General features: G+C 27.0%; 1 protein-coding gene across 2 annotated transcripts; it reads left to right on the top strand.

Moving 5' to 3' along the window:
- Positions 1 to 484: 484 nt before the first annotated feature.
- Positions 485 to 15,570, top strand: LOC107457278 (uncharacterized). Of its 2 annotated transcripts, XM_016075408.3 has the most exons (7): positions 485 to 788; positions 3,608 to 3,799; positions 5,510 to 5,653; positions 8,949 to 9,173; positions 9,855 to 9,947; positions 11,834 to 12,021; positions 15,411 to 15,570. In XM_016075408.3, exons 1-6 carry the CDS (start codon positions 611 to 613, stop codon positions 12,010 to 12,012), a joined length of 1,011 nt encoding a protein of 336 aa, XP_015930894.2. In that variant the 5' UTR covers positions 485 to 610; the 3' UTR covers positions 12,013 to 12,021; positions 15,411 to 15,570. The 2 variants fall into 2 exon arrangements, with proteins under 2 accessions (XP_015930894.2, XP_042903522.1); XM_043047588.2 differs by lacking the exon at positions 8,949 to 9,173 and having other exon boundaries at positions 501 to 788.
- The last annotated feature ends 4,231 nt before the right edge of the window (positions 15,571 to 19,801 follow it).

Below are 19,801 nucleotides of genomic sequence, written 5' to 3'. Positions count from 1 at the left end.
GAGGGGATGGCACCCCCGCTTCGGTAGCCCGACGACCTGCGTGCGAAGTCGAGCACTTTACGGTAGCACAGTTAAACGAGGACCAATACCGCACACCCTCGGTTCCTACGCAGACTGATCCAAGTGGTCACCCACCCGCACACTGACCGTAGCCAGTGATGCCTGACTTCGGTGATCTGCTGGGAACCGTGTTAATAATCAGTCCACTGCGGGACTAATTTTTTTTTTTTCTTAAAAAATATCTTTAAGTGAGTTTGTGCTTAGTTAACTTCAGCAATCCTGATTTTTAAACTGATATTAGTTACATTTTTAAACTACATTGCCAGAAAAATAATTTCAAGAAATAAATAAATTATTTCGTTTAAAATTTCACTCGACGCTCGACGTGTGCACGGACAGATGTGCTTTGTTTGAGTTGAATACAGTGAGAATGATTCTTTAAAAGAAGCTTTAGTGCTTTTAGTGTTAATTAATTGACTGGAAAAAGGCGGCCGGAAGCTTTGTGCATAGTACAAAGTAAATAAACATTAACTTTTAACTTATACTTATGATTTGAGAAGAAATCTAGTTTTCCTTGCTATCATTTTTAATATACAATTAATATTTTAATATGGTACATACCTGTTGCGCTTACGGATGTTCCGAAAGATTTAAAAAAGGAAGTGGATTAGGATTTTTTCGTTTCCCTTTGCAAAAAAGTCGGCGTATTCAGTGGACGTTAGCAGTACGCCGAAAGGATTTCATACCCAATCGCAGCACTCGTATTTGCGGAAAACATTTTATCACAGGTTTAGTTTTGTTATTCTTCCGTGGTTTTAATTAAATCATGCTAATTAATTAGAAATATAATTCATTGGTATAAGCTTATAATTGAGTGCCCCTTTTATTTTAAAATTTTTTTATGTTCTGAGAACATGACATAACAGTTTAATTTTCTAATAATAAGAAATTATAATAAAAATTTCAAGAAAATAGAAGATTTCATTTACAGTAAAAGTTTTATGTGACCAATTTAAGAAACACCTTATGCATTTAATATTAAAATATGCTACATTTAAATTGTAATTTAAGACATATGTTGAAACTCACAAATGATTTAGCTGATTTAGTAAAGATTGAATTATTTTGAATAGTTTATCTCATGTGTGGACTATTGGATTAAATTCAAAATTATTTTGTTGTATGTGTTATTTTTCTATAAAGTAGTTGAGTGATTCATTTTAAGTTATGTTTATCTTATTCTTGGCGCCAGCTGGCCAAGTGGTTAGCGTACCTGACTCCAAAGCCAATGGCTGCGAGTTCGAATCCCCTCTGGGCATGGATGTTTCTCTCTCTGTGTTTCCTTCTGATGTGTGAATGTGGCCCACCCTATCAACAGGTATTTGTGGCGTGGGTAATGTAGCTCGTCTCCGTAACTTTAGTTCGCAGGTGCCCACTGGGTAACGATAAATGAGCGACACTTTCGGCATCTTCTAACGCGAAGAACAAAAGTTCAGTGCCTGCCTTTATCGAAAAAACGAAAAATTCGTATTCTTGGCCGAAAAATATTAGTTCTGGTATCTATTTTATGGGATAATGCTATTTTAAAAACAAACTGTAATAAAATAAAATTATTTTTGTTTCCTTTTTACATTATTTTAAATTTTGTATCTTCAGTTTTTTTTTTTGGGGGGGGGGTATTTCAGTATTCATTAATTTAAGTTATATTGCAATATAAGGACTTCTTGATCCTCCAGGGATATTGTATTAAATAAAGCTACAGTTGTAATTGATAATTATGCTTATTACTGTTGGGAAATGTGTGTACACACACATATAAGTAAACTGTTTTTCTATCTACATTTTTTAACAGAAGGCATAAGAAATATCTTGGACACATATAAGACAGTAATATTTTAATGTTTATTAAAATATATTGCAACCTAAATTTCAAATAAACATGGCGGAATGAATACGTGCAACAAAATTTTTATAAAACCACCTTTCACCTTAATGTAGAGTTCTAAACCTGCCGAATATTTTTTGTTGTTGTTTCTAATATCATTTGACAATTCCAGCTAGCTGCTTGATGAAATTAAGCATGTTTACGATATGTTTGTCAAATAATTGTATCCTTTTATCAGCAACAAAAAATTGTGTTTCTCTTTAGCATGTATCTCTGCTGAAACCTTTGCAGATTACATGAATTGTCACAATTCAATAATGCAAGAGGGTTCAGAGGTTTCTGTTTACCATCATGTGTCTTTATGACAATTGTGAATTTGTTTAATTGAGACATTTTTTCAGACAAATTTCTGCCAATGATCAACAGTGGCCAGCTTGAGAAGTTTTATTACTTTACTTTATGCCTTTCAAATCTTGTGTATTTGTTTTAGGTTGCCAACTTCTGAGCTGTTTTTATTTTTTAAATAAAGTAATAGCTCTTTTTGTTTTCTTATGAAACTTGGGTTTTCCGGTTGATTATTAACTCGGGTGGTCAAAATCATAGGATTCTATTCTCTTTTTGGAAACTTGGTAAGTTTTTCTTCTTCTTTGGTGTTACTTGTTCTCTTTTATAGTCTGTTGATCTCTTCATCATGGTCTATGTCTTGAAATCATTTGACTTGGTAAAAAACCATGTTTAGGCTCTTTCAAGACTTGAGTAATTTTGTGCTGTCTCTTCGCCGGCGTTATGTCTTGTTCATAACGCCAGCAAAGTTGAAATACTCTTGTTTAGCGAAATAGATGACACAACCAATTTTCATACACATGTTTGAATAAGTTAACACAAAAAAGATCAAACTTTGATGGTTAACTTATTTGCTTTTAGTTCATTGATGAAATGAATTTGTTGCTACATTATATGATGTTAAAAAGTTTTGTTGAAAAATTTATGAAAATTATTTTGTGAACATGTATTTGGGTGTGATTGCATTTAAGAAACTATAATTTAAGGCACAATTTTTTACAGCATCTCTAATAAATCAATTGTACTCTAATTTCAAAAAAATTATGCCGAATTTGTCCCAATCTAGCATTTAACAAAAAATAATGTTAGTCATTCGAACAAACTTAGGAATGAGAACATTTGTAATCATACTTAACTTTATACAGGAACTAACAATTTTGTTTTATTAACCAAATTTCAAAAAATAATTGCTAAGATTTCTTATGCAACTTCCATTTGAATAAAAAAAAAATTTGAAAATTATAAAATGGTATTTTGAAAATATGAACTTCAGATTTTCTTTAAAAACAATGTAAAATGCAGTCCAATAAATCCAACATACAATGGCAACACTAAAATGCAATTTCTACAAATAAGTAAATGCCTTGGTTTAGAATTATTCTTCGATTTTACAATACTTGACCTTTATTTTTTAGGCATGTTTTGTGAAAATTATGAATGTATCTGAAATTATACAATGATGTATAATTGTGTATGAAATTTCAAAATTATACAATCTTGTGAAATGTTTTGATTTAACATTATCTGCACTTATTAAACTTTTGCACATTTCTTTACTTCACTTAATGATCTGCAACAGTTAAAACATTTTTATTAAAGTTAAGCTACTGCTTATGATGTCAGTAAATTATTTTGTTACCTCTTTTTATATTATTTCAGGGAAGCCATCAAAAGATATCAAACATCCAGATTATGTTCCCACTATTTTCACGTGCCACAAAGTAACGCAAAAAAGGAGGTTTCCTCTAAAGAAGTTATGTGAATTTGAAGAGTTGCCAGTCATCAGCACAAATCTTGAGAATAACTCTTTTGATGAGTTAAGTGAATCTGATAATGACGAGTGTGTTTCAGGTTTGTATTTTGTTTATTTTTTAACACTGAATGTTATGCTAAAAAAATTAGTTAAAATCATTTTCATCTAATATGTTTACAAATGAGTAAAGAGAAAAATTGATTTTCCTTACATTTATAGTGCAACCATGTCTAATATAATTCAAATTCTTGAATTCCCTTTAAATACTGTGTGAGATATGTGTAGGGAATTCACGAATCTCCGGCCTAATAAATTTGTAGGAATGTATCTATCTTGGCAGTTTCTCTATGTGAGTATAATAATAACTCTCTTTAAATAATAACTATTTATCCATTGTTATAGTAAAATTTAACTCTTCACAATATTCATTTTATAAGCTCATGCTTGACTTGATTTCAAAAGTAGTAAAACATGCATAAATATAACAAAAAATATGAAAGCGTGAAGAAAAGATGTTTCCAGATATGAATCTTAACATTTGTATCAAAATTTTTAATAACATAAAAGCTCAAGAGAAACTTATTCGAACTCAAACTGCAATATGATAAAACAATATCGTTATATGCTGTTAACAAGTGAAATGACCTCTCATTAATTGCTTTTTATTGAGTTGCACTTATTGTATTTCTAAGTTTAAAATTTTTTTTGTTCAAGTTCACTTCATTATTTTTCAATTTGAGGCATCCTTTCATGTCATTACTATTAACATATCAACAAATTGTGCTTAGATAAAAGTTATGATTACTATATATATTATGAGCAAAATGATTTTTTTACTTACTTTCAGGGAAAAATAATAATGATGAATGAGGAGCAACTAAAAAACAATTCCTAATATATTTATATATTTGTTTATGTGCTGTAAATTTTTTAAAATTATTTTGGCTGAATATCACTTTTTATTTAAAGACAAAAACACTCTCTTGATTTTTTTTTTTTTTTATGATGAAAAGTATGTTACTTAACATTATGAGGAAAAAATTGAGATGAGGAAAGTTGCTTTTCACAGTAAAAAAATTCTGAAATTCACTTGGAAACCTCTGTATTAGTTCTTTTACTCCTTATTTTTTTGCCTCACGGTTTGTTCTTTTTGATTTAAAAGATTTGTATATCTATACATAATGACTCAATTTTGTATATATGAATAAAAAAATCAATGTATCCAAAAAATCAATGTATAAAAATGTTTGGGTATTCTACACCCTGTTTATTATCTCTTGCTTATCCTTGAATACAGTTGTTTTCAGGTAACATTGCAAGTAAGCTCAATTTTCTGTAGTTTTATTCAATACCGCAACTTTTGTAATTTAATTTCTTCCGTGTTTTAATGTAACTATTTTAGGAGCTCAGTTTCCTGTTTGCTATTTGATTACCAATCCATGTAGCTTAAATTTGAAAAAAGATTACTACTTTTCAATTATTGATTCAGTGTTAACAACAATTAATGGTTAATTTTGCTTTGGCTACTTGCATACCAATTTATATGGAAATTAAAGTTTCAAATTATATAAATTACTAAATACTTCGAATGAATTCTACTAAGTTTTGGCCACATTGTTTAAAAAAGTTAAATACATGATTTTTCATTAAAGTTTCACAGATTTAATATGAAAATTTCAAATTATTTTACATCATAATATTACTGTCATATTTAATTTTGTTACAACTTTATGCTAAAATAAAATAATCACATATGTGTTAAACTATTCCTGTATATTTAAATACTTATTAGAGACCCTCCCATTTAGATTGCGATTCAGAAGTTATTAATAATGGTCAAATTAGGTATCCAGAATTCAAACCAGATGTTGAAAACTCACCTTTAATAAATGCTGAAACCATTAAAAGAATTCTTGGAAGTGATGCAGCTAAAGACCCTTCTCTTGCTTCAGGTATGTTTGTTTGCAAAGAAGTTTTTTTCCCTATGTGCTTTTAAAGTAGGTACCATTTAACTTTGTTTCAAGTTTCATATTTTTGCAATTATAACTTTGCAATTTGAATTGTTTTAAAATAAAATTCTTACCAAATAGTTTTATCTTCTAATGTATATTTTAGTTTGTATTTTATTTACTTTTCAGTAGAGGAAAGTGTTATACCTTAGGATACTGTTTTTACACAATTATAGTTTAATTTTCAAGTTAGTGGCAATGTTTAAATCCATATATTTTCCTCTGTTTCAAGTTTTTTTTCTCTCAAACAAATTGAAAATAAAAATTTACCAATCACTTAAAAGTTGAAATTATAAACTGTCCCAACATACAACAAGGTATTTTATCCTGGTACATTTATATTGTGACCAATTTTATGCTAAAAATAAAATATAATCTCAGATAATAATTCAAGAGTACTGAAAATTCTTTAAACTGCAAATTTTCTATGATGAAGAAAATGCCTTAATACTTAGTACAGTTACTGGAAATCCAATAAGGTGTAAATATCAGGATTTTGGAACTCCGAAATTTTTTTTATAGATAAGCCACAAAAGTTTTGAAAAAAAAAAAGCTGCATTTTGCACAGTGACTCATAACTTCAGAAATATATTTTTTTAAACTACACACTTAACAATAATTAAAAATTACTGTTTGAAAGAGCTATTCGAGTAAATAACATTTAAACTAAATCAGAAATAATTTTTCATAATTGAATTTTGTTTCATAATTAATAATTTTTAATCAGAATTGTTCGTAATTTTAGAAGTGTTTGATTTTTGCGATTTTTCATATTTTAAAATAAAGATTAAAGCTTACAGGTGTTTTAGGGACTGACAATAAATTACAAAAATTTTTTTAACACCTTATGCCAAAGAATCAAGCAATAAACATTTAAATTATATCAATTACTCTGGTTGTTATTTGCAATGACTGCATAAAATTTCAAAAATATAGCTTAATTATTTATGGAGATATGAACATTTTTATAAAAAAACTAATTTTTTGTCTCATTTGTTTTATATGCTATATGTGTTTCTTCTGCTATAATTTCAAAAATATTCAGTAAAATTAAACAAAATTTTTGGAGCAATTTAAAATAAATTACAAAAAAGTTGAAATTATTTTCTCATAATTTTATGGTGGCAACTAATGAAAAAAAATTTGATTTAAATATTTTTAACATTTAAAAAGCTTCAAGCAATTCCTAAATGTTTTTTGTACTTTTCAAGAGAAAGTTCAAAACGATAAGAGGTTTTCCACATATAATTAATTTTGTTCTTACTGTTCTCAGTATAAGGTAGTGTAATTTTCAATACTACATAGCAAAATTTGTGAAAAACCCCTGACTTGAGCCATTACTTTGAGCTTTCTTTTAATAACAGGAGTCTGTCTAGGTTTTTCTGAGAGGTACCTATTTTGTGAAAATTTAAACATAATTTGTGAAAAATTAAAAATTATATTAAAAAATCAGCACAAAAATATAGATTTATCGTTTCTTTCGAGATGCAAAAATAAAATTTTAATAAAAAGTTCGTTTCCTATCGTTTTTCCTAAAATTGAATTTGTGAAACTGCTGTTTTTCCGTAAGTTGAATTTGTGAAGGTACCCCTAAATGGTAGTAAATTCGCTCTGGACAGACCCCTGAATTAGTACAAAAACTATTTAGAAAATTTCTAGAAACTTTTTGCATTTTTAAGATACTTAAGTAAGATTTTTCCATAAGTTGCCAAATACGATTATGAAAAAATAATTAAAAATTTTTTTTGCATATGTGCAGTGCAAAGGAACTACTTTAAATACTTATATTTTGCACATTTTTTAAAATTTTTTTTTTCAAATTTTAAGACAACAATTATGTAATTAATTTTAAATTGCTCCAATTTTTTTTAAAAATTTTACTAAATATTTGTAAAATTATAGCAAAAAAAAGCATTAGTTTTTTATAAGAATGTTCATATCTGCATAAATAATTAAGCTGGATAAACAAGATTATATGTAGTAATTGCTAATAACAAACAAAGTAATCAATACAAGTTACAAGCTTGTTGCTTGATTTTCTTTCTGGCAAAAGGTTTTTCAAAATACTTGTTTTCTTTCATAATTTATTGGAGGTCCCTCAAATTTCCAGAGGCTTTAAACTTTAAAAATCGCAGGAGAGGCTTTGAAAGTCGCATGAGCTAAATACTTTACAAAATAGTCCTTTGAGTTTTTATTGGGATATTAAAAAGATAAAAAGTGCTTCTTCCATTATTGTAGGGTAGTCTTCATACAATACTCCAGTCACTTTTCTATACTTAGTGGATGGTCGATTTATAAAATATTTGCAATTTTAGAATTCTTATTTAAATCTTATGATAGAAAATAGGTAAAAAGCGAAGAAAATCAACAACAAAAACCAGAATTTTGTGGATTTGCAGAAAAGTGCCAAGACTGGCTTTCGCTTTATTAAATCAAACAACTGAAAGAGAAATTTTGAAATGGTGAAGCTCTGCTGTCATTGTTTTTCCTTAACTTTCATAAAAAATCTTAACTAATGAATGATTCCTAAGTTCAAAGATTGGGGTACTGAAGTACAACTGTAACATTGCACTAACATCAGCTTCCTTGGCATTTAAACGATGTGATATGATGATCGCAATTTTAGAGCAATTTCTTAAACTGCTGATTTTCAAATCATTCAAAGGAAGGCTAAGAGAGCTAAACAACAGACTTTGAAACGAAAAGAGGGAAATTTGAGAGCCCTGGGTATTTTCTTAACTTTGCCTGTTGATTAAATCTTATGGGCAAATAAGCTGGTTTCAAATCCAGCTCAATTCATTAAAAAAACGTTACACTCTTAATCACAGTTTCTCACAATCAGTCATTTGAATATAGATTCTCTTTTTTAGCATTTTAGGAAAATATTAAGATACCTATTAGTTTTAAAATATTTTAATTTTGAAATATAAAAAACTCATTTTATGCAAATTAATTAATTTTTTTTAATTTTAAGTGAATTTTGCCAATGATATTTACCTTAATTCACATAAAGCTGTAAAAGTTGCCTTAATGTATTATTTAACTCTATATCATGCAAATTTCAGTTAAATCAATAAAATTAGTAGTTGTAAAAGTTAGTAGCCTTTAGCTTCTCACTAGATAATTATGTTTTACATTCATATCTTTAATAATGGAGAAAAAAAATGTATGTATTTTTTGTAGTTTTGTTTCAGTAAATATTAAAGAAGAAAAAAATACCTAATTTTCTTATTCATAGCTGAACCTTTGAATAGTGGACAGCGCTTCAATCCGAGGTTATTTACTTTCATTGATGTCACTGGTAGAACTATAGCTAGGTTTGTGGAAAAGCGTGTAAGGAAGAATGCACGCCATCTGAAACAGGAGCCTCCAGTTTCTTCCACATATCCTATAGAAACAGTACAAGTCATTATTGACAAGAAGAGGGCAAAAACTGTTGCAGTGGATCGTAGAGCTATTTGTAGTAGGTTTTCTAAATTTTTCAACAACAAAATAATAAATTGATTTTTGTAATTCCATAATAATTATCTATGTGTATGCTTGTATATATTGTGATATTATTGTATATATGTATATATTGATGTGTTGTGTGTTATTTGCTATATTTCAACCAAAGGTTTATTTGTCTGTAAAATATATTAGTACATTAAATATTTATAGACATATTTATTTTATACTGCAATGATTTTAGAAATTTTTTCACAAATTTCCTAGATAGTTGGAATTTAAATTGTTTCACAATGGGTATATAAAAAGCGAAACGAAGTTAGCTAACAAGATTATAAAGTGTGACACATTATTACTAAATATTTGTAGTACCCAAGAGACTGCAACCCAAGAGAAATCTTTTCGTGAAATTAACATTACTGTTTTATCAATTCTGGTTAATAGGCAATATATTCAACAATTAAATCACACCTCTGATTTATATATACCTTTTAAAATATACTTTAAAATCCAGTAAATTATTATAATTGTAATAATTAACTGCTAAATTATAATTAATATAATTATATTTATCTTTTATCACACCTTTGATTTATATATGATATTAATAGATTTGAAATTAGGTACATACAAATTTAAATAGATCTATGCATATTTAGGAGTCATGTTAAAACTTTCATTTTTTTTTTCATTACAGTTTCAAACACTCCTGAATTATGCTGTAAAAATAAAGCTAAGAAAACTTGCATGGTGGATATTTCTGATACTATTTGTCTTTATCCTGGGGAAGGTATGCTATTTTATTTATTTTGCAAATATGGTAATTTTTGTTGCTTCTATGTAAGCATTGTACTTATGACCTTTTAATAATTGATACAGTGATTATGATTCATTATGGTTATTGCTGTATTTTCACATTCGATGAATTGAAGTCAATCAGATATGTTTATGTTTTTTGAAGCTAATTAAAACTGGGCATATACTTTAACTAAGTTGTTGTTTCTATTATTTGGGAGTTCTATTCCCCCGGTAGGCATCACTTACTCCATTTCTTACATGTGCAAGGAGTTTTCTCACCATAATGCTTTATATTTCATTTTCTTATTAAGTTTCAATTATTGTTTGCTTTGTAGTAACAATTAGTATATTTTTGTAATGAAGAATAAATGGTTATGGAATAAGTTTTTGAATTTAAGACAACTAAACATTTTAATTACCACCTTCAACATGTTCAATCTTCTGTTTAAAATTTATTGTTGTTCTTATTTTACTTAAAAAAAAATCGTAGCTCTAGATAGACTTTCCAGCTTAAGTCGTTTGCAATCATCAATTATGTTTGTAGGTGCAAGCTTCTTTGGAATGAACCTACTTTTATAATTTGAGACCTTTTTGATATGTAAGTCTGAAGGCATCAAAAGACACCCCAAATGAAAAAAAAACCCTATTATTAATACCAAAAACTTATTAATACTTATTATTAACCCTCCCCCCCCCTCCAAAAAAAGAATTAGGTATTTATTTTATCTTTTTACTAGCAATAAGCTACCAATTCATATCCTTATGTGTTTCAAATTAGGAGCTTGCCATCTGTAATATTTTAACATTACAGGTGGCAAACTCCCCAATGTTTTTGTTATTTTTTGATGTTATGAAATAAGCTTTTTAATTTACGACAAATAAACTTTTATTTATCACCTTTCAATATTTTTATGTACAATCTTTGTTGCTTTTAAAACAATAGCTTTAGATAGATGTTTCATACTTAAGTCATTTACAAAGCACAAATATCTTTGTAGGTGCAAGGAATGAATCTAATTTAATAATTTGAGACCTTTTTATAAGGCTGGAGGCATCAAAAGACAACAAGTTTGTTTGTCAAATTATATTTAAGGAAAGGTATCAAAGTTCATCAGAATATATAAAGCAGGTCTAGTTGATTAATACCCCCTTCCCCCATAAAAAAAAAGATTTAGTACTTATTTTATCTTTTTACTAGCATAAAGCTTCTAATTCATATGCTTATGTGTTTCAAATTAGGAGCTTGCCATCTGTAATTTTTTAACAAGTTTTTGTTAAAAAATTAATCACAGCTTTTGATATTTTTTGATGTTACTTTTTACTATATTTGCTGTCAAAAATTATAGCAATCATCGGTAATTGTAATTTTTATATTTTTGTTCTATATTATTCTTTTTTAAAGAACATGTGGAGGTATGCAACAATTTTTTTTGCAATCCCAATTATGACTAAGGTTATATTTTTAGTTTTTGAGTGGCTCAGTTGGGTGCGAAACAACAATAAACCTCTAGTTCTTTTGATCACCAATTGACACTTGAAAATAAGCATATATGAGTAAGGGGTAACTACTGGATTTTAAGGAGATGTACCTTAGTCTTAAATTTGTTTTTAGTAAAGAGATTGTTATCAGCAAATCTAGAACAAATAAAAATGCAAACACTTGAAAACAGTATGAAATGTTTTAATAAAGCTAAATCTTATAAGCAAATTTTTGCCCTTATGAAATAAGTGGGTTTTTTTTAAAAAATGTATTTAATTAATTTTCCAGGTATTCCATTATTGCGATAAAACCTGGTTCCAATTAATCCAGAAAATTAAAATATTTAATGTCATAATTAAATTGGTTATATATCATTGATAAAACAATTTCTTTTACAGTTAAAAGTGAAATAAATAGTGAATCAGAGACAACATCAATTAAAAGTGAACCAGTCAGTGATTTAGAAATTGAACCAACTGAAGAAGAATTTGTTAATTATTTCTCGGAACTCAAGGACTTTGAGCAACTTGACAATTGTTTTGGAATTAAAATTCAAGATGTTGCAATGTTGACATGATATTAAACTGTAAGTTTTTAATTTTTTACTTTTTATTAATTTAGAAGAAAAAATAGAAACAAAAAAAATTGATAGATAGTGGAATAGTTGAGAAATAACTCAGTCACTAGAAATACTTCTTATTACAACACTGTTTAAAGTTATTTTTATGAGTAAAATTAAGTATTTTGACTTAATTTTTACACTTAGATTTTGATTTTTAGCAATTATTTTGTTTTCTTTTGTTATTGAGGACGTTTATCCTAAAAAGTCATATTTTCTTTTTAACTCTTTGTAAAAGTTGCGCTAAAATATGGAACTATGCTTTCAATTTTTCTAACTCCTTTTTCTTAAAAATAAAATTTGAACAGTCTTCAAAATTTTCAAAGCTAAATTTAAATTCAATTTAATAATTCAATAAAAATTCCTTTATTTATTTTTGCTTAGACTTATTGCTGTGTATTATTGTAAAAAATTTACAAAACAAGTTAAATTTTCATAACAATAACTTTTTGTATTGAAATAAGTTAAGCTTTCCAATAAATAATACTAAATACTATATTTATGATATAATTAAATTTTTCCCATTCTACTGAATCAAAACTATATTATGTGTATTGAAGTTTTTCAGATATCTATTTAAATAAGATCGTTAAATATGTCAAATTGAATTTAAGAAGCCTTGAATAAATCAGACAATTAAAAAGTGTATCCGAAATTTTAAATTGTAATATTTAAATTTTTTTTTAAAAAAAATGTAGCTACAACACCGTAATAAACTTGGAAAACCAATGATTTTGGTGTATTATATTTTTGGTGTAGTAAAAAACATGTTTATATGCCAGTCTATAATTCTAGCATTCATAAAAATTTGTAACAAGAGTTTAATATTCATGTTCTTTCATTGTTACGTAGCAAAATAATTTCATTTTGCTAACTTATGTATACATGTATTAAATATGCTAAGATATATGCATTGCTTTCAATAAGACAATGTTGAATTTAAGTTGTGTTGCCATAAGATTTAATGCTGTCATGACATTGTTTTCATCTAACAAATTGTAACTGACTATGAATGCCATACAAATAATAAGCCAACCAAAAAATTTCAATGTATACCATATACGAAGAGTATAATATAAAATTTTTAATTTTACTTTCCCTGTAAACTTAAAACTCTCAGCCGCCTTTCCATCAGTGTTTCTAAAAATTACTAGTAAATAATTGTAGAACTTTTTTTATTAAGTTTTTATTTTTTATTTTATTTCTTTGTGAGCTATAACATTCTTCAGTCAAAATGCTTAATTTGTTGTTTTTAATTTTATTTATGTTTTAGATAAAAAGGAGAAAAAAAAATAGGGAAGAAAAAATTATAATTATACAAACTAACTTTAATCTATAGTTTGTGTATAGAAAAACTACCCCTCCCTACGAATTCTACGGCTTCTGCTGCCATGGAAGCAAGAAATAACTCATTTCGAAAAAGGGAGCTCCTTTCTCCCCTGACTCGTAACCATAGTCACGACCACTACTCCAGACGAATGGCTAGGGGAGTTCTTTACATAGACAAACTATATGTGTTATTATTGAATTTTGTTTTACCTTAAGTTGTAATTTAACAGTAATTTACACAAAAAAATTACAATTCAGCTTAATAACATATTTAGTTATGTCTTGTGTAAGAGTATTGTTAATGATTAAATAACTTTAGACCATACTCATATAGAATGACTAGAATCTTTCAATAATTATGTGAAGATTCATTTTATTTATAACTATAAATTATAAATTCCTAAGGTCATATAATCTTTTTATTTAGTTGGTCATATAATCTTTGTATTTGATACAATTTTGATATCTTTTGTTTTCTGATATAAATTTAATTTTTTATTGAATAGTTATTTTTTTTTAGATAATGACAGCTTCACTTTTATTGAAACAGATCTATCTGAATATACTTTTCAATATCTTAATCAATATTGTATATCACCATGCTCTTTTAGTAGTTTTTATTCTATAATAGTAATACTTAAGTAGTACTTATTGTGATCACTTTGGGACACAATGATTAACTTTACTGATTAATAGCAATACTGAATAAGATATTAACTAATTAATAATAATAGATGAATCAATGAATGACAATAAAATTGATAAATTAGAGAAATTTATTAATTTTAACAACTGCTAAGTTGGAAAAAAAAATAAAAAAAAATAAATAAATAAATAAAATAAAATGAAAAGTACCTTGTAATTATCTACTGTATATTTTCTTAAAAACATGAAAATAATTCATAAATTTAAAAAAACATCATTAATGTTGATTGCCTATTATTTTTGTAAAAAGTTCATTTATAAATGTTTGTAATCATATATTTTTTTAGTCGCCGGAGCTGTATTGTACTCCACGTTTTGACACTTGAATTGTATTTCTTATGTTTGGTAGTGTGTCATAGCGTTTAAAATATCGATCTTTCTTAGTGTTAAATCAGTTTGCTTTCTGCTATCAATATCATCAAACTCTTCGTGAATGATCTAGACATAAAATATTGACACTCTCATCCTCAGCGCAGGTAGACCCTTGCTCTGAGACACGAAAAACTGATCCTGTGACATTTTAACTGTCAATTATCACACTCCTATCCACCTGAAAATGAATTTTAAAAACATTAATGTCGGAACTGATATTATTAGACAATGTACTGATTACAGAAAGCGATAATTGTACAAATAAATAGAGAAAATCTGGACTGAGTGATTTTGATGCTAATAAGTAATTAATAACATTAGCCATGATCGCATTAACCAGAAATTACTGTAATACAATTAGATAAAAATACATATGGTATTAGTCAAATTCTTTGAGCTACTTATTCCACTTTTGTTTTCAAGGAGAAAAAGTTATGGTAGTTAAGCAATTTAAAAATATTTATGTTTTATTTATTCCGTGCGTATATATATTTAACTTTTGTGACTTTCGTTATTCCGATTTTTTTCCTTATTAGAAATGATGTGTAATTGAATGCCCTAGTAAAGAATTAATTCAATGCATACGCATAACATAAATAAGCTATAACATCTAGTAGAGGGCAACCTATTCACATGATTTATTTTGTGAGACCAATTTCCTACATATCTAGTTTATAACCCAAAGAAATTTTGAAAGCTGATACACGTCCTATTAAGTAATGGATTTAAGCTTAAATTTTTAGTATCTATAATAAATCTGCGCTCATTTATTTGCTTTTTAAACATATTATGAGGGACACTCCTGAAGTTTGCTTAGTTATATCTAAATTTAAGAATTTCGTTTTAGTTTTAATTGTTCTTGGTTAACCATTTATTTTGTTAAATTTGCATGGTATTAGGCACCATTTTAAACCATTAAATTGGATATATTTTTATTTCTTATCTTTCAGGTTTATGGAATCGTAATTGTTGTTGCAAGTGCAAGTGACTAGGAAACCACTTTATCTTCACGATAAAAAAGCCCATTTACTTTCTGTTAATATGTGTATATATTATTTTGTTACGAATCTTGTAAAACTTGAAATTAAATAAAATGTTTTTGTTTATTAATTTATTTCTACAAACATATTTTTCAATTTTCTAAAAATGTTTTAAACATATATAATGTATATGTTTACTTTTATAGTCATACTTAAATGTTATATGTTACAGCATTGAGTTAAGGCTTCAACTTGTATTGCTGTTTTGTTGGGTTGTTAAATTTTCTAAAAAAAGTAAAGTTTTTTTATTAAACTTACCAAAACAAGGTGTTTCATAAAGACTGCCCTTAATATTTATTTTTTTGAATTTTTATTAAGAAATAAAATAAATTAGTTTAAGCATTTGTAGTTTCAAACTAATATTTAAGTGATAAAAGTGCTATTGATTTCCAAACTTACTACTGGGAACATAGAGTCTTAAAATATCAAAACTTATTTAGCTGTCTGATGAAACTTAGAGGAGTTTCTAATAATCGAATTCTAATTCTGTTTATCTTTCAACCAAACAAGTTTTAATTTTAAAAGTCCTGCATTCCTCAGTTGTTATTTTTTAGATTTTAATAGCGTTTTTGTTTTTTCCTCTCTTAATTATTTGATACCCCTATAGCATCGGTCGGCAAAGTGCGGCTCCAGAGCTGCATGTGGCTCTTTGGCTCCTTAAGTGTGGCTCTGGCACAAATATCCACGGAAGGCGCAATAATTTTAAATATGAGGGAAGCATTTCTCAGCAGATTTCAGGAATTTAAAAACAGCAGAGCAACTTTAGCATTTGTCAAAAATCCTCTTTATGCTACAATAACCGAGTTGAAATTTTCTCCTTTTAAAATTGACATTGGTAGCTCTGAAATACAATTGCCGGATTTAAAAAACAAGGAGATATGGCGCTCTAAATTCAAATGTCTTTGTGTTGAATTGGAAATATTGGAGAAGAAAAAAATTTGATCTTAGTTCTCAACTCAAGTGGTCTGCTTTGAATGACCTGGAGAAGAAAGACATGGTCATTTTCAACGCTTGGAATAGTATTCCTGACTCTTACGATCAGCTGAAAAAGCTCGCGTTTGCTGTTCTTTCCCTTTTCGGTTCTACATATATATGCGAACAATCTTTTTCAAGCATGAACATTATCAAGAGTAAACTAAGAAGTTATCTTATTGATGAGAACTTGGAATCATGTTAAAAACAACAACATACAAACCTGACTTACTCAAACTTTCCAAGGAGATGTAAGCACAATGTTCGTATTAATAAATATTTATTAAGTATGAAATTTAGTTTTATTTAGTGTAATAGAAGTTTACTAAAGCAGATTTGGCTCCCAATTTTTTTAAAAATTGTTGTAATGTTCATATTTGGCTCTTTGGCTAATAAGTTTGCCGACCACTGCCCTATAGGAACTTAATTTTTATCTTCAATTTTGAGGGGAATTCTAAAAATATATATTAAAAGCAGTAACTAGAAAATACCTTATATCTACCATTTATTAGACTCAATGTAACGCATTTACGAGTATTTAACACATAGTTAAGTCTTATAGTAATAATAAAAAAAAGGAGATCAGGAAGAAGTTATTTCCTTCATAATAGTGGTAATTTACTATTACAAATTCTAGCTTTGACTTAAATAATTTTAATAGTTGACTTAATTATAATAGTTTGTTTTTCTACCCCTGAATGTATTATATAATATATGTACTTTAGACCAACTTACTTACTTGTATTCGGTATTAAGAAAAAATTATTACATTTTAAGAGCTGTATGCATTTTTACTTTACTAATGTATTGCATACTTCTTTGGGAACTCCTTAAGTTTCAATCATGTTAATGATAATGTTAATGCATATTGTTCATGTAGGTTAGGTTCATGGTTCAGAAAAATTGTTAAAAATTGAAGTTTTATTTATAATACAAACTAGAACAAACATACTTTTTTAGAGTACCAAACATATTAAATTTTGTGCGAAATTCTCCCACGATCAAACTAAAAGCAGGTTTGAATGTGTTTACAATTTTTTATTGGCCCTTGAGGGTGCAACTAAATGCATCATTTTGAACCTATAACTGTTTCTCAAAGGATGAAGTAAATGACCCCACCCTGCAAAATTTAAATTCTATTTTAACAGTTTTCGTTGTGCTTTGGTACTACTGTAAATTGAAACTGTTCATATTATGAAAATGGCAGATATTCCCTTTCCAAGTTGTTTTACTGAAAATTCTAATTGTGCCTTGCTTGCAAGGCCATTTTTTTTTTCATTTCAATTTTGAAAACTGTACAGTACTATACAGCTTGTAGTAATATCCATTTATTCTCCCAAATTTTCAAAAAATAAATAAATAAATCAAGCAGTCCAGGTCATAAATGACGGAGACATTTTTGAAAGGGTGAGTCACAATGGTTATAAATATTTTCACACTTAAATTTGATTTTAACATGTAAGGCTTTTCAAGTGAAAGTTATTGTTGGTTCATAATAAAATTTTATTTCAATTTGATCATTATTCATAGTATGTAAAGTATCCTTTGTCATTCATTATATAAGAAATAAAATGAATAAAAAAAGTAAATTAAAAAAAATGAATGAGAAAAATGTTTTTATTGAACAATACCGGAATAGCTACTGGAATTGTTAAGTCAATAATTTATAATCTCTTTATAAGAGGCCTTTTATCTTCAAAAAAATATCCCCGTCATTCATTATATGAGAAATAAAATTAATTGTAAGGGAAAATAATTTATGAGATAAATGTACACATTGGACCATTTCTGAGTATCTTTTTAAAACAGAAAATTGTTAAGTCAATCATTTGTCTATTTATAACAGTCTTTCTATCTTAAAAAAGCATAGAAAATAAAACAAACGTAGTACAGAAATAGAACACTGAATTTTACCTGAGTTTAACCCTCATTCATATAACGTAAATATCCTCCATCATTTACTATATGTGAAATAAAATGTATTGTATGACAAAAATAGTTAGTTAAAAAAGAAAATAATTTATTATGTAAATTTATACTTTGGGCAATACCAGCGTAGCTTCTTGAAACAGATAATTAAGTCAATTATTTATTATCTTTTTATAACAGGCCTTTTATCTTTGATAACCCCAAAAAATAAAACGAAATTTAAAAAACTTTAATTTAAAAATTGATTGTAATAATTTTAATTTCAAAAACATTAATTTAAAAACAATTGCTCAATTTTTTTAATATTTTTACTACTTCGGAGACTTTTTAATATATTTATGTTTGATGTACAAAACACTCAGCAAAGAACAAAGGGACTAGTTATGTGATCAACGCCATATGTGCCATCTTCAAATAGTCAAAGATTTTATTTCTTTTATAACTTAATGTTTTAATGTAACTTAATTCTTTTGTATCTTAACCAAAAAAAAAAAAAGGCTGTATCTTTTTTTTAATTTTGCCCTTAAATGCTAAATAAGTAACTTTTTTGAAAGTAAGATAAGCTCATATGAATTTTTTTTAAATAAAGTTGATATTGATTTTTGAGTACTAAGGAAATCCTTAATTTTTTCATTGTAATGTTTCAAAATTCCACAACTGTAACAATTTCCATTTCAAATTTTAAGATTTTGTTCTTGATAAAAAGGATTATTTTCAATTCATTTCAACACTTAAGGACAGCATATTAAAATCATTTAAGATATTTCTTCATGTTAATTATAAAAGCTATTTTAAAGTTCAACTTAGAAGAAATCGTTAAACTATACAAATATTAACATACTGTTAATAGGGATTTGCAAAAGTAGACATCAAAACTCTGGGGGGGGGGGGGGTAAAATACTATAAATTTGATATTTTTTTAATAAACAAAATTTGGTACTTTTCAATTCTTTGTAAGTGGAAAAGTCACCAATAATGTAGATCTCAGTCAAAATATTTCATGAATTTTTTTTTTAATTTATAACAATTAAAAAAAAATATAATAAAATTAAGAAAAAAAAAATGGTAAATTTTCTAATGCCTGGCTAACTGAAAAGTAGCAATTATTTTACTGTGGTCATAAAATATGAATACAATTTTTTGTAAAAGTAGATTGCAAAAGGGAAAATTATAATTTAAATTTAGTACCCCTTCCTCCGAAAAAATACACATTTTGATAGAAATATTGTATGACTTTTCTATTAAAGACTTGACAAAAAATAATAATAAATAAATAAATAAAATAAAAAAAGGAAAATTCATTATTTTGCAATCTTTGCTTTAAAATTAATTTGGAAGTAAATTTTCTTACACTAATTTTTATATTATTAATCATAAAAGTATAATCCCCCCCCCCCCCA

The sequence above is a fragment of the Parasteatoda tepidariorum genome, chromosome 5 (genome assembly GCF_043381705.1).
Source record: "Parasteatoda tepidariorum isolate YZ-2023 chromosome 5, CAS_Ptep_4.0, whole genome shotgun sequence".
Classification (NCBI taxonomy): domain Eukaryota; kingdom Metazoa; phylum Arthropoda; class Arachnida; order Araneae; family Theridiidae; genus Parasteatoda; species Parasteatoda tepidariorum.
The sequence above is the reverse complement of the archived record's forward strand: the minus strand, read 5'-3'. Positions and strand labels throughout refer to the sequence as shown.